The 14,993-nt window shown below is 34.0% G+C and overlaps 1 protein-coding gene across 5 annotated transcripts in view; it reads left to right on the top strand.

Annotated features, from left to right (window-relative positions):
- The window catches only part of LOC102879981 (lipase member J), a 28,675-nt gene extending 20,348 nt beyond the window's left edge, over positions 1-8,327 (top strand). For 3 of the 5 annotated variants that reach the window (XM_015599835.2, XM_015599832.2, XM_006926029.3), the window contains 3 exons: positions 1,816-1,887; positions 6,997-7,068; positions 8,029-8,327. In XM_015599835.2, coding sequence (XP_015455321.1) covers positions 1,816-1,887; positions 6,997-7,068; positions 8,029-8,262 — 378 coding nt within the window. In that variant the 3' untranslated portion in view covers positions 8,263-8,327. The remainder of the gene's footprint in view (positions 1-1,815; positions 1,888-6,996; positions 7,069-8,028) is intronic. The other 2 variants (XM_015599836.2, XM_015599834.2) reach the window with 1 other exon arrangement.
- Positions 8,328-14,993: the final 6,666 nt, after the last annotated feature.

Here is a 14,993-nt window from a genome sequence, read left to right as displayed (position 1 = left end):
CCCACAATTTAATTTTTACAGTTAATGCATTTGTATTTAATTTAACTACTCACATATTAGGATTTAAATATATTCTCTTATATTTTGTGTATTTTAAAAATATGTTCTTTTCTGTGTTTCTCTTTCCATATTTTCTTGCTGTCTTTTGAATTGAAAATTTTTATCATTCTTTCTTTCTACATTTTTAAGTTAGACATTGTTACTATTTTCAGTGATTTCCCTAGAAATAAAATATGCATACTTTTTAATATCTAACATTAATTAATATTTTTATGCTTTTTGTAGACATTTCGAGGATCTTAGAACACTTTAGCTCCATTTATCCTCTTTGTGACTTATATGAAATTCTTATTGTGTATTTTAAATCTATCTTACTTTTAAACATCACCACATATTATTTATATAGATAATATTCATTTAAACCCAGATATTTGCCGCTTCTTTTTCATTCCTTCTCCCTGAAGTTCATCCTGAGAATTTCCCTTACTGAAGGTCTATTTATGGCTAATTCAGTCAGCTTTTGCTTGTCTAAAAATAAGAGTTTTCACGGGGAATGATACCTGGAAAGTGTTTTTTTACTAATTCTTTAGATAATAAATTAAAATACTGTTTTTAAAATAAGCTGAACCCGAAATAATTATTACTATAGAAGCAATGTTTATAAAAGTATAGTTACTATAATTTTTACTCAGAAATAAATCAAATCTAGATCGTTTGTTCTATTTTAGAATGTTCAAACATTCTATAGAGGTAATTTCAGTTTTATTTGTAAAGTACGAAAGTATTTTAATCAAAAATTTCTGTGGCTGTATAACTGTCAGTATGTTTATCAATAAATTATAAATATTGGCAGTCAAAGTCAATTCTGATTTTATTAAATTTGATCTTTATATTTTACTTCATAGTTTACATAGGCAGCCACATCAGACATGGAGTTTAGCTAAGGCTGAAAATATGGTGGAAAAGCATAAACTGTGAAGTAGATAGACTTGGGTTCTAATAATTCAAGACTTTTATTATTATATTCTTACTATTCTTATCAACTTCTCATTAACTTCTACTTTTTCCTAATTATTTTATGAGTTTATCTTCCCAAATAAAATAAATAGTTTTAGGATCAAATAAATAGTTATATTTCTTATTTAACCAAGCACAGAGATATGCATATAATAAACACAGTAATTTTCTTGCTCAAATGATTGATGTTCCCAGGGACTATGTAGGCAATATAAACCTAGAATACAGATTGACATGAGGGCTGCTGTATTTCTGAATCAGCTTCACTTTGAGTTGTATAGAACTTTGGGCTCCCAGTTTATCATGGAGAGGGTATCTTTTTGAATCTCTCAGCTGCCTTGGGAAGCCCTGTGCTGATTTTTGTTTTCCTCAACTAGGTACATTCTCAAAATGAAACTTCAGATTCTCTAGGATTACCTTAAGGAAAAAGTCACTTCAGTCCTTTGCTATTTCCTTGGTTCTGTGCTATTTTTTTTCATTTGTCCTGGTAATTTCTATGTTTTCAATTCTTTAGTGCTTTCAAAAGGTGTGTTTTGTGTCTCCTGTCACTTTTCATTGTTTTCAGTACGTGATAATGGACCACATAGCTTAGAAATCCAATAATAGCTTCTACATTAATGTAAAAATTGTGCATTTAATAAGTATATTGTGTATTTAATTAAAATATAAATTTATTTTATTAACATTATTTATTAAAAATTAACTTTAAGTTTTTGAAATTATTTAGTTCAATAAATATCAAAGATTATACCTTCTCTGATTGGACTAAATATAAAAATAATTTTTTTAACCCCTCAGAGTCGTATGGATGTTTATATGTCACAAAACCCAGCAGGAACATCTTTTCAAAATATGCTCCACTGGAGTCAGGTATAACTTTTAAAATGCATTTCAATATAATTTTTTTATGCTACTCTTGATTTATGCCACTGATATAAAATGATATTTAGAAGGATAAAATTAAATTATTACATATTTGTATAATTCTTTATAGTTTATGTGTTAATATCATAATCTATTGGATCCACTAAACCTAAGCAATGATCAGTGCAGTATAATTATTTTCTGTTTTACAAATGAGAAAATGTTAATTCAGAACAGTAAACTACGGACCACCTAAGTCATTCCCATCATTTGACTTGCCCAAAGATTCAAAGCTATTCCTTTAAAAAAAGAACTAAGACTAGAACACAGGTCTCTTAATGCCTAGTCTTTCACTAGACTACACTTTCTTCTCTGTTAAATTGTGAACTCCATGAAGGCCATAAGCAAGTTTTGTTCATTTTTGTATTTGCAAGTCAAAGAGTTCTTGGCAACTAGTAGATACTTAAGAATATTTGTGGAATTAATATCGATTAAGAAAAAAATTCGGCGTGAATATCATCTAAATGTTGAGAGCCAGGATAATATCACAGAAAGAATATTATTATTGAGATTAAAATACAGACATTGAATCCTTTCTCTGAACTTTATTGGCAGTGTAACATTGAGCAAACTTATTTAATCGTTATGAATTCAGTTTCCTTAATTTTATAAAAATAAAATTAATAATAATTCTCTGACCTAATAAAAATATGAGAATTAAATAAGATGATTATAACTGTTCTTTAAATTTAATAAGCACTAGATAAATTTAAATTATCATTAAGATATTGGTTAAGGGCTTTTTCATTTAAAAAATGTTTACATATACTTGGTAGTTGTTTCAAAATGAATTATTTAAAATCTATATTATAACAACTTTAGATTTAATTTATTCCTGGTGATAACTAGATCAGAAAAATGGAAGCAACCTTTACATTTATTCAACCATTAAAACTATTTATTGAGCACCTATTATGTTCCCTGTATTCTTCTATGCTCATGATATATATCAGTAAACAAAATAAATATTCTTGCTGTCTTAAGCTTACATTCTATTACTAGATATACAAATTGTAAACAATACACATAGCAAATAAGTAAATTATTGAAATGTTAGAAGGGGATAAAAACTATGGAAAAATGAGGGGAAAGAGATGAAAAAGAGTTGAGGCATGCTGGGTAGTGGGTTGTGTTTCTGAATAGAGACATTAAGCCAAGCCTCAATGAGATGGTGACATTTTAGAAAAGATCGAAAGGGGATGAGAAAGTTAGCAATGTGAATATCTGGGGGAAGAGCATTTCAGATAGAGAAAATAGTCAATGCAAAGCCCTTAGGAGTATTTCTAAGAGGCACAGCTAAGAGGCTGGTGTGGCTAACATGAGCAATTAAGGGAGAGAGTAGTAGGAAGAGGGGTGGGGGCAGGGGCAGGGGCAGGGGCAGCAAAGTAAAAGGGACTCAGAAAGGAATTTGTATGCCATTGTAAGGACTTTGGCATTCTGTACAAAGTAGGTAGCCACTGCAGGTTTTTGAGTAGGAAGGTGATGTGATATGATTTACATTTTTAAAGGAATACTTTGGCCGCTGTTTGAGTAGATTGTGGTGGGGCAAATGTAGAAGCAGTGAGAAATTTAGGAGATTATTACAGTAATCTAAATGAATTAATGATGCCTTGCACTGACATACTATCAGTTGAGGTGAAGAAAGTGGTTAGATTCTGAATATACATATGTATATTGTGAACATGGAGCCAACAGAATTTAATGATAGGTTCTATGAGAGGTAAGAGAGGAGAGTCTTGGAAGACTCCAAAGTTTTTGACTTAAGCAATAAAAAGATGAAATTACCATTCAAGGAGATAGGGAGGTTTGATGTCGGAGTGGGTTTGGTGGCAAGATAATGTGTTCTCTTTTGGAGATATTAAGTTTTAGACATCCAAGTAATGATTTTGAATAAGTAGTTTTGTATAGGAGTCTAGAATTTAGAAGAGACTTATAAAAGAAGATAAACATTTTGAATATGGAGGATATTTAAAGCCAAGAGACTAGATGAGAACACAAATAGAATTAGTATAGGTGGAGAAGAAAAGAGGAGCAAGAATGGAGTACTAAGACATGAAAATATTAAGAAGTCAGGTAGCAGAGACTGAATATACCAAGGAAACTAAAAAGGAACAATGAGTAAAAAATGAAGATCAAGAAATTATCGTATTCTAGAAGCTAAGTGAAGCAGATTTCTAAAGGATGAGGGAATGAACGATGTCAAGTGCTGCTCATATATAATATGAAAAACTTCTCAGAATTGACGAAAGTTTTTCAAATGTCAAGTCATAAATGACCTTAGCCAATTTTGGTAAAAGGAAAGAGCTGCAAGGGAAGAAGTGTTCTCAGAGAAAATCAAATCTTCAGTAGAGCAAGAAGGCAAAGAAGCCAATCAGAGAATTACAGGCTGATGATCTAGAGGCTAATTCCACACAAATATCCAGCCTGGGCCCACACTGTAGACTTTCCTAAAATCTCTTAAAGGTCCACAAAGCCCTCAAAAACAGCAGCTGGCCTCAGTGTGTCTGTACCTCTTGCTAAATGGCCCCAAGCCCAGCACTAGTGGTAGCCAGTCTTGGTTCACAGCATAACCACTTCCAGGTTCCTCTAAGCCCAGCACAGGCAGCTACCAACCATAGATCTACCAACCATAATAAAAGCCGTGGATTGACCAATACTTTTTAGCTTCTACCAGGTAGTCCTAGGCTGGACACAGGCAGCAGCTGAACTTAGCCTGCACCGGAGTACTTCCCAAGAGGCTCCAGAACCAATACACCTGGTGGCCAGCTTCAGACCACACCAGAGCATCAATCAATTAGCACCGTAAACAACACATTCAAAGAGTGGACTCCGCATGCAACAGAGCCCCGCTAAAGTCAATCCCATTCCATGAAGTCAGCCCCGACACAAAAGCTTTTCCACTAAAGTCATAGCCAATCCTCACAGTCACTCAGCCTGAAAATAAGTCCTACCCACTGATGTGCCAACAGCAATCAAGGCTCAGCTACAACAGGAGAGCACACAAGGGATACCCTTGGAATACCCAGCTCAGGCGACCAAGAAGACTATGCCACTGGGCCCCACAGGACACCTTCTACGGAAGGCCACTCTGCCATGACTGCGAGGCATAGCAGATCTACCTAATACATAGAGGAGCAGCCAAAATGAGGAAACCAAAAAATATGTCCCAAATGAAAGAACAGAACAAAACTCCAGAAAACGAACTAAGCAAAATGAAGATAATCTACTATATGCAGAGTTCAAAATACTGTTTATAAGGATGCTTAATGAACTTAGGGGAAGAACAGATGATCTCAGAGAGAACTTCCACAAAGAGATAGGAAACCTGAAAAAAGAGATAGAAACATAAAAAAGAACCCTCAAAGAACCTGCAAAGAAAAAAATCCTTACTGGCAAACACATAATAAAAGCTGTGGATTGACCAATACTAAAGCTAGTGCAAAGGTTAAAAGTCATAAGTAGGGCGATCCTGTGTAAGTACAACAGTAAATTAAGGGATACACACACACAAAGTAAAAAATAATGACAAAAACATAAACATGGGTGAGTTAAAAGTAATGATTTTAGAATGTTCAAACTTAAGTGACCATCAAATTAAAATAGACTGTTATAAACATAGCCTGGTTTATATGAAGCACATGGTAACCACAAACTAAAAATCTACAAGAGAGGTACAAGAAATAAAGAAAAAAGGAATCCAAACACAACACTACCAAAAGCCATCAACATATAAGAGAACAAGAGAATAAGGAACAGAGAACTATAAAAACAATCAGAAAATAATTAATAAAATGACAATAACTATATACATATCAATAATTACTTTAAATGTAAATGGATTAAATGCTCCATTCGAAAGAAGAATGGATAAAGAAGATGTGGGGAGTGTGTGTGTGTGTGTGTGTGTGTGTATGCATGCAATGGAATATTATTCAGTTATAAGAAATAATGAAATCTTACCACTTGTGACAACATGGTTGGACCTAGAGGGTATTATGATAAGTGAAAAAAGTCAGATAGAAAAGACAAATACCATATGATTTCATTTATATGTGTAATCTAAAAAACGAAATAAATAAGACAGAAACAAAGTCATAGATACAAAGAATAAACTGATGGCTGCTGCATGGGAGGGGTGTTGCAGGGCTGAATGAAAAAGGTGAAGGGATCAAGAATTACAAATAGGAATGTAAAGTGCAGCTTAGGGAATGTAGTCAATAACATAGTAATAACTATATATGATATTAGGTGGGTGTAAGACTTATCAGGGAATCACTTCATAAGTTATATAAATGTCTAACCAATGTGCTGTACACCTGAAACTAGTATAATGTTGAATGTCAACTGTAAATGAAACTTAAAAAAAAATTTTTTTTAAGATATAGGCTGATGATGGGATTCCACATTGGCAGAGAGAGTTTTAGGAGTTAGATAGAGTTGGGAGAAAATAAAATATGGGAATGCATGGAGACTTGCAAGGTTTAGAGTACCAGAGAAAATGGGTAACCTGAGAGTCTGAACTTTCTTGTAATGAAAACATAATCGGGAAAAAAATGGACATAATAAGATTAGATTTAATAGGCTCAAAACAGATAGTGGTAGTGAGATTGTGAGTTTTAAAGAGTGAAGCAAGAGATAGAGCATGCTCTTGAGCCCTGTTGGTGAAGCAAAGGTATTTAGGGAAGTGTTATATTAATCCCAGCACACTTAGTTATAGACATTCTCTTGTGACCTCTGTAGATAAAGCTGAGGCTTTCTGGGGAAGCCTGGTATTACCCCAAACATACAGGCCCCCTTTAATAAGGTAAAAGGCCTTGGGGAGATGTTCACTTATGTGAAGAAGATAGAATTAGATTCTATAGATTTTCCTGCCCCTCAACTCCCTCTTCCAATTCTAACTCTATGCAAAGGAAGGGAGGAGCAAGGAAGTCCACCTACACAAATACCAACATACCCAGTACAAGGGGCCATATGTACAATGCATACTTAACTTGTATCAACTGCCACTGTAATGAATAAAAGGAGTATAATCTTACTTTTTAATTTTTCTTTCAGCTTTTCAATTCTAGTTACATGAAAGCTTTTGACTGGGGCAGTCCTGTTCTGAACGTGATTCATTATAATCAGGTACATAATTATGTATAAACTAAAAACTATCTCCCTCATCAGTTCAGAAGGTCTTGCTATAGATAAAGGCTCATCTGTAAAGCCAAAGAGTACAATAACACAGGAAGAAGGACCAATAGATGAAAATCATGTTACTTTGGATCCATATTGTCACATCCAACCAAAATGGCTTTTCCATGTTTCCTATATATTTTATTTTTTATGTATTTTAACAAATATCAATAACAGCCTAGAAAAGTTGACAGCCTAGAAAAGTTGACAGGCACTAATCACCCCTCAAAAGGAAAAATATCATGCTTATAATATGCATAGTTCTGTGCTTGGTTAAATAAGAAATATAACTATTTGACCCTTAAACTATTTTATTTGAGAAGATAAATAAACACATAATAACTAGGAAAAAAGTAGAAGTTAATGAGAAGTTGATAAGAATAGTAAGAATATAATAATAAAAGTCTTGAATTATTAGAACCCAAGTCTATCTACTTCACAGTTTATGCTTTTCCACCATATTTTTCAGCCTTAGCTAAACTCCATGCCTGATGTGGCTGCCCATGTAAACTATGAAGTAAAATATAAAGATCAAATTTAATAAAATCAGAATTGACTTTGACTGCCAATATTTATAATTTATTGATAAACATATTGACAGTTATACAGCCACAGAAATTTTTGATTAAAATACTTTCATACTTTACAAATAAAACTGAAATTACCTCTGTGGAATGTTTGAACATTCTAAAATAGAACAAACTATCTATATTTGATTTATTTCTGAGTAAAAATTATAGTAACTATATTTTATAAACATTGCTTCTATAGTAATAATTATTTCGGGTTCAGCTTATTTTAAAAACAGTATTTTAATTTATTATTTAAAGAATTAGTAAAAAAAAAAAAAAAACACTTTCCAGGTACCATTCCCTGTGAAAGCTCTTATTTTTATTCATTTGTATTTAGACAACTGCTCCATTGTACAATGTGACAAACATGAATGTGTCAACCGCGACTTGGAATGGTGAAAAGGACTTGATGGCTGATCCTGAAGATACTGGAATTTTACTTTCTGAAATCGCAAACCATATTTACCATAAAACTATTTCTTACTACAATCATATAGACTTTTTGTTTGGATTAGATGTATATCATCAAGTTTACCAGGAAATCATTGATATTATCCAAAGAAATATATAAAAACCATGGTACTCTGTCTTAAATGATCTACATAATTTCTATTAAAAACCAAATACTTTTTCTTACTGTGTATGTTTTTCCACTTATTTAAATAAAATCTGGAATTTTTTCTTATATTTTTTTCTTAACTCCTAGGCCTTCCCTTCATTAAATCAGTGACATTATATCAGGGGAAATGGGTTATAACTCAGCTGAAAGAAGTCTGTCGAGTTTCTAAATAAAATGTAAATGATTAAAAGAAAAACAACAATTATAAACATTTTTAATTCCAGAAGATAGCTTTTTAAGAAAGGTGGTTTTCTTCTTCAAGAAATATGAGCATATATGATTTTATTTTAAAATAGAGTATAGAAGAATACTTGTTGATATGAAAGCTTATTTTTCTCCATGCTGAATGAAGAGTGAAAACACTTTCTAAGCTATGTAAGGGGTTTGTGGGAGAAAAAGAGAATAAAGAGAGCCTGAATGCCAGTGTAATGTTTCTGCCCTCTGCCCCACTTCAGGCCAAGTCCCAGAGGTGTAGTAAGATCATAGAAACCATCAAGAAGTTGTGCCTCATTTCCCAGGGTGGAATAGCCTGGAGAGACTACAGTTGCCTTTTCAGCCTAGTGAGTGTTTAAAATAGCAGTGGTTGAGATATATTTCTAGATAAATGGGTCTGAGGGTAGCTTTACAAAATGTGCACTGCGGCTTAGTGCATGAAAGATCTAAGAGCCTCCTACACACCAAAAAAGTGTAGGCATGTTCAACAGAGTATAGCAGATGGGCCTGAAAAAAATTGTAGAGAATAAAAATTGTAATTCAGCCTACCAACGGGAAGTTTTTCTGACTAAGCTTGATTCTCAGGCTTTTGAGTGGAACTTATAAGTACTGTCCCCTAAGGATAAAGTCGAACCGGAAGTTGATCCTTCTTTCAGGGACTGTAGCCCAGCTTTGAATCACACGAATTCCTAATGTACTAGGATGATTTGAGACTACTAATGCCTTGGCTATCAGTCAGAAGCAAAAGTAAATCCTCTCTTTAGGAAGATCAAATCATCCAAGATGCTAGAAATAATGCTAAAATTTTGCAATTTTCAGGATAAATCAATATATAAGAATAAGTTGTGTGTTTGCATGAAATACTAACATGAAATAATTGCAACATGAAATTTATATTGATTCTGAAATTTAAATAGAATTACACTTAATCTAGAATTGTCAAAACAATTTTGAAAAAGTTTGGAAGACTTATTCTACCTAATTGCAAGACTTAAATCACAAAGCTACATTAATTAGGACAATGTGTATTGGTATAAAAAGATATCTAGATTCATGAAACAATACAGAGTCCAGAAACAGTCCAGAAATACCTATGTAGTCAATTGATCTTCAGTAGAGTAAAAGGTTGTATTTTTAAAAGTGAATATTGTTACCAAAACAAAAAAGGACTTTGACCTCTATATTACATCACATATAAAATTTAATTTGAAATGATTCATAGACTTAAATTTGAAACCCAAAACTCTAAAACTTATAGAAGAAAACATGAAAAACTTTTTGCAACCTTTGGCAAAGATAGATGAGACACAATAAAGGTAACTATAAAGAAAATTTTGATAGATTGAATGCCATGAAAATTAAAATTTGTGCATCAAATGACACTGAAGTCAGTGACAAGCCACCAACTGAGAAAAATATTTACAACAAATATATCTGACCAAATGTTTATCTGAAATATATAAAAACTCTTACAATACAATAACCCAAGAAAAATTGAGCAAAAGACTTAAACAGATTCTTCACAAAAGAGTATATAAAAATGGCCAATGAAACAGATAGAGGAAAAGGTGTTCAACATCGCTAATCATCAGGTACCAGCCCAGGCAATCTGACTCCCAAGCCTATGCTCTGAAACGTTGTACCACATGGCCTTTGAACTGAATTTTTTCCATTCATTCAACCATTTTAATGGAGCACCTAGAAGATGTCCTAAGAATACAGCAACAAATAAAATAGATTAAAATCTTTATCTTCCTACTACTACATAGGCAGAGAAAATAACAAATATTAAAAACTAAAATATAAAGTTTGTTAGATAATGGTAATGCTATGGAGAGAAAGATAAATCAGGGAAGGATATTAAGGAGCATCAGAGGGGTACACAGCAATTTTAGATGGGGAACAGCACCAACCACTTTCTAAAGACATGAAGGAAGTCAGGGAATGAGCCTGCGCATGCCTAGAAGACTGGTGTTCCAGGAAGACAGAATGGCAAATGCAAAGGATCCGAGGATGGAAAACACATACCATGTTCAAAGAACAGCAGTGAGGCTATTCAATGTGTAGGTGAATCAGATCAGATAGAGAGAGAGAGAGAAAGAGGGAGAGAGGGAAGGAGGGAGGGAGGAAAAGAGAAAGAGAGGAGATACGGGGAGGGAGGAATTGAATAGAGAAGACTGTCCAGGTCTTTGGGGCTGTTATAAGGATTTCAGATTTCAGACTAAGTGAAAAGAGAAATCAGAGAAGACTTTTGAATAGAAGAGTTACATGATTTGACCTCATGACCCTACAGGTTCAAAAGTTACATGATCACATTAACGGGATCCCTCTAGTTGCTGAAGGGAAACAAGGACCGGAGCAGAGAAACCAGTTAAAAGACTCTATAGATGATAGTGACCTAGATGAGGGGGTGGGGGTAGCTAGGAGATAGATGTATTTTTGGATATATTTTGGGGGTGAAACCAACAGGATTTGCTTGCATATTGGATATGGGATGTAAGAGAAAGAGAAGAGTCGAGGTTGATGCCAAGATTTGTGGCCTGAGCACCTGAAGTAATGGAGATGCCATTAACCAAGATGGAGAAAACTGAGAAGAGCTGATGTGATCGGAGTAGCAGGAGCTCAGTTTTGGACCCACTAAGTGTTAGGTGCCTATTGGAGATTCAAGGGGAGGGGTAAAGCCATCAATTATAATACAAAGTTCAGGGATAATACTGGACTTAAAATACAAAATGTGAGTCATCAGTACATGAGACAGAGCACAAAGGAAGAGCTTATACAAAGATAGGAGTCTAAGAACTAAGCCCTGGGCCAGTCTTAGTTTAGAAGATGAAGAAACAGGAAAAGAAACTGTGAAATAATGATGACAGTGGTATAAGGGAAGCCAAGAGTATCTGGTATTCTGGAAGTCAAGAAGAGAAAGTGGTTTAAGAAAGAGAATGTGGCCAGCTGTGGAAGAGGCTATTGATAAGTCACATGAAATCAAATCAGAACTGATGTTGGATTTGGCAGCCTAAAAGTGATAAGGGAACTTCATAACAACAACTTTGATGGAGTAGTTGGGATGAAAGCATAATCAAGTGAGCTCAAGAGAGCATGAGAGAAAGCTGTAAAGCAAAGAAATAGGGGGAAACAGAAGAGGGAAATGAGGCATTATACGTTTTATATGTTGATCCTCACTCTCAGCTGATGACTTTACTTCCTACTACAATTCTCAGCAGTCAGAATGTCCATGTATAGACACATATGCAGGGAAGTTGATGAAATTGGTGGTAGGGGTCTGTGAAAATCTTCTTACTGCCAATTTGTCCTAAAGCATGGATCTCACCTGTAGAAGTTTAGACAGAGGAAAAGGTCAGTGAGATAGAGCTTCCCAATGTCCTTATCATTATGTAATAGATCATGTTCTCAAAGAGAGGAGGATTAGTATTCAGGATGTTTTTAGAAATATACTTTTAGGTGAAAGGGCAAAAAGCAGGATTAGGCTGTGATGCAGGAGCAAAAAGGCCTCAGCCAACTCTGTATGTGATGGCTCTTCTTGAGTGGGGCTAAGTGGCTGGGCCTTTTTACGCATCACATTGACAAGTAATTAAATGCATGCTGCCCCAGGAAGGGAGCATAACCTTGGGTTCTCATTGAGAAAAAGCAAAATCAGAGGGGATTTACTACCTCCTTTGCAGCTGGGCTTGAAAAAAATTCCTTAGACTTGAAGGGGGGTCCAGGCAGTACAGCACAAAAGCAATAGCACATGTTCAACAATCAACTCAAAATTCTTTGTAATAAAGGGGGAAATCTAGATTACTAAAATTTATTCTTTTAATTTCCAAAAAAAAAAAATTTAACCATTTCGAATAGAAATCTGCATCAGCTTCTGACACACTCTTACTTTTTTAAATAGTACATATTGAACATAGTTTAACCTTTTCTCAGTGATCTAGCATTATAAAATTACTGCACTGAGATGCAATGAAATAATTTCCTTTGAATTTATTGAGATAAATTGGATGAGAGCAGAATTCCTTATCCTAATACCAAATAACTCCAACCTACTACTCTTTTGAGTTATTTGAATTTTGAGCAAATCTATTCTTTCTCTCTGGTGGATAATTTGTAATTGCTTTCACCATACTCATAAATTTCTGAACATTGTTCCTGCCTTACAGCTTCCCATTTTCTGTGTGGTGGGAAGTTAGATAAATACCCTTGTTAGAATTTTTTCTAATCTAAGATTAAGTTTATTCTCAGCAAGCACCCGAAAAGTCACCTGAGAAGTCACCTGTCCTGATATGTGACCTACTGACACCCACTCAGGCTCCTCTCATATGATTCTCACTTACTCTGGGTAATGTGATGTCTATGATCTGAAGAGTTAGGCAACCGATAAAGAATCCCTTAATTAACAATGCTCCTAGAAAACCATTCTTTCTCAAATAGAATCAGGCTGTATATTATAGAGGTGAGCTAGTTATCAAAATGTAAAAGGGTTTTTTTTTGGGCTATTTTTGAGTCTCATCAATATGCTATTATTAACAGTGGAGAAAAATTGTTCTATGTAGTTTAACTGGATAGAATTTAACATAACTGTTTCATTAAATCCCAATCTACTAATATGCTACTGTTCATAAAACTAATTAATTATGGACAGGAGCTAAATATATTTATATTTACTGTGCATAGATGTTCAAATTATCTTGGCTACTCATTCATCAAGCATTTACTGTGTACCAAGTGTCCTGGTAAACACGTTAACATAGTTCACCTTGTTTAGTTCCTGTACAACCTAATGAATCACTCATTATTATCTCCATATTTCAAATGGGGAAACTGAGGCGCTCAGAGTTTAGGTTTGACTTGTCCAAGGTCACAAAGCTAATAAACAGAGCCTGGATTCAAATCCTGTTTGGTCAGATTTCAAAACTTTTGCTTTTAACTTTTCTGTTTACATATCCTACTCATATCATAGCCTATTGAAAGTTAATTATCTCATTTGATGAGATGAATTTAAATTCATCAAAACCTATGTGTAGTATGAATAACTCTTTTGTCACCATATGATTATCCTAAAGTTGACCTATGTCTAAAGTCAGATAAAAGTTTATTATAAGTTTTTAAAAGTTCTAGCCTCGTATCCCCATAGAGAATCTATGAAAATGAAACAAATATCCTAAAATCTTATCACTTTGAATAAGCAGAGGTTGTCAAGTTCTCAGTTTTCCTCAGATGACAATCCTAGTAAAACCAAAATAAATTCACATTGTAACACACACACACCTGCTTCATCCATTCCTTCTTGTTCTGTTTTAGGTTTTATTACCTTTTCTACAATCCCAAGCTGGCTAAAAGAATCAAAGCCTTTTATATACATTTGCTCCAGTGCTACTGTGAAATATACCAAAAGCCTATTAAACAAACTTACTTATTCCTCTATTTCTCTTCAAAGTATGTGATTCTCTTTAACTGAATCAAAGACATCAAATTATATACATAGATTTCAAAGTGATGGAAAGAAAACAAAAACACATGATGAACAGTCACGTTTATAACCAGAATGGAAATGTACACATTTACTTTATTATTCTTGAATAGCATTGATTGACCATGTTCAAATCCCCACTCCAGCTTGTGATATCTCCATTTTTTTTCTTTGTTCCTGATTACTTTCTGTGGGTTAGCAATGCCTACGAGTGTTTTTACTCCTTCATAGATGTTTCATTTACCAAGCACTCCACACGGCTTGATCAAGGCTGTGATTCCATTCCTGGAGCAGGGAAGGGGAAATAAAACCAAAATAAAATAATCCAGTAATTACTGAAACTACCTGGACCAAGACAACTAGGAAGAGGAAGAATAGGAAAGAAAGGCAAGGGAAAGAAAAAGGAGAAAGAGAAAAGCAATGGTTGAGTGAGACAAGGTTTTTGAGACCCTTGTCAAATACTTGGCTTTCCAAACTTTTTTCTAAGAGCCTCTTCCTCTTTAAATAGGGATTTCATAGGGCAGTAGAATAGATTTTAATAAAGCATCTATATTAACTAGGCGTACCATATTAAGTGGATTAATAATCTCCACATTTTTACAAAGCTTAATCACCTACTTCTCCCGCCCACCAAAACCAGCAGTTTCCTTTAGAACAGTTTAGCCTCAAGCTATAAAATATAATGATGCCATTTCCTTGTATGATTTTGTACTATTCATTTCTTTTCAGTCTTAATGAACGTGTGTCTAAAGCCTAAGAGACCTTGCTTACAGCCAAAGCTTTTATTCAAAATGTCAAATTTTGTGATGATCCTGTGTATGTTTACTGGCTACACTGTTACAGAACTTATTTCCTCCTTGTAACAGATTTTCTGAGAGGCAATGTAGAGAGTGTTAAAAAACAAAACGAAGCAACAACAAGAACAAAAACCACTTTAGAACTTAAGTCAGAGGCTTAAGGCTTGGGTCAAGATCCTAGTTATCATCAGTTGTAATTA

The sequence above is a fragment of the Pteropus alecto genome, unplaced genomic scaffold (assembly GCF_000325575.1).
Source record: "Pteropus alecto unplaced genomic scaffold, ASM32557v1 scaffold88, whole genome shotgun sequence".
NCBI lineage: Eukaryota > Metazoa > Chordata > Mammalia > Chiroptera > Pteropodidae > Pteropus > Pteropus alecto.
The sequence above is the reverse complement of the archived record's forward strand: the minus strand, read 5'-3'. Positions and strand labels throughout refer to the sequence as shown.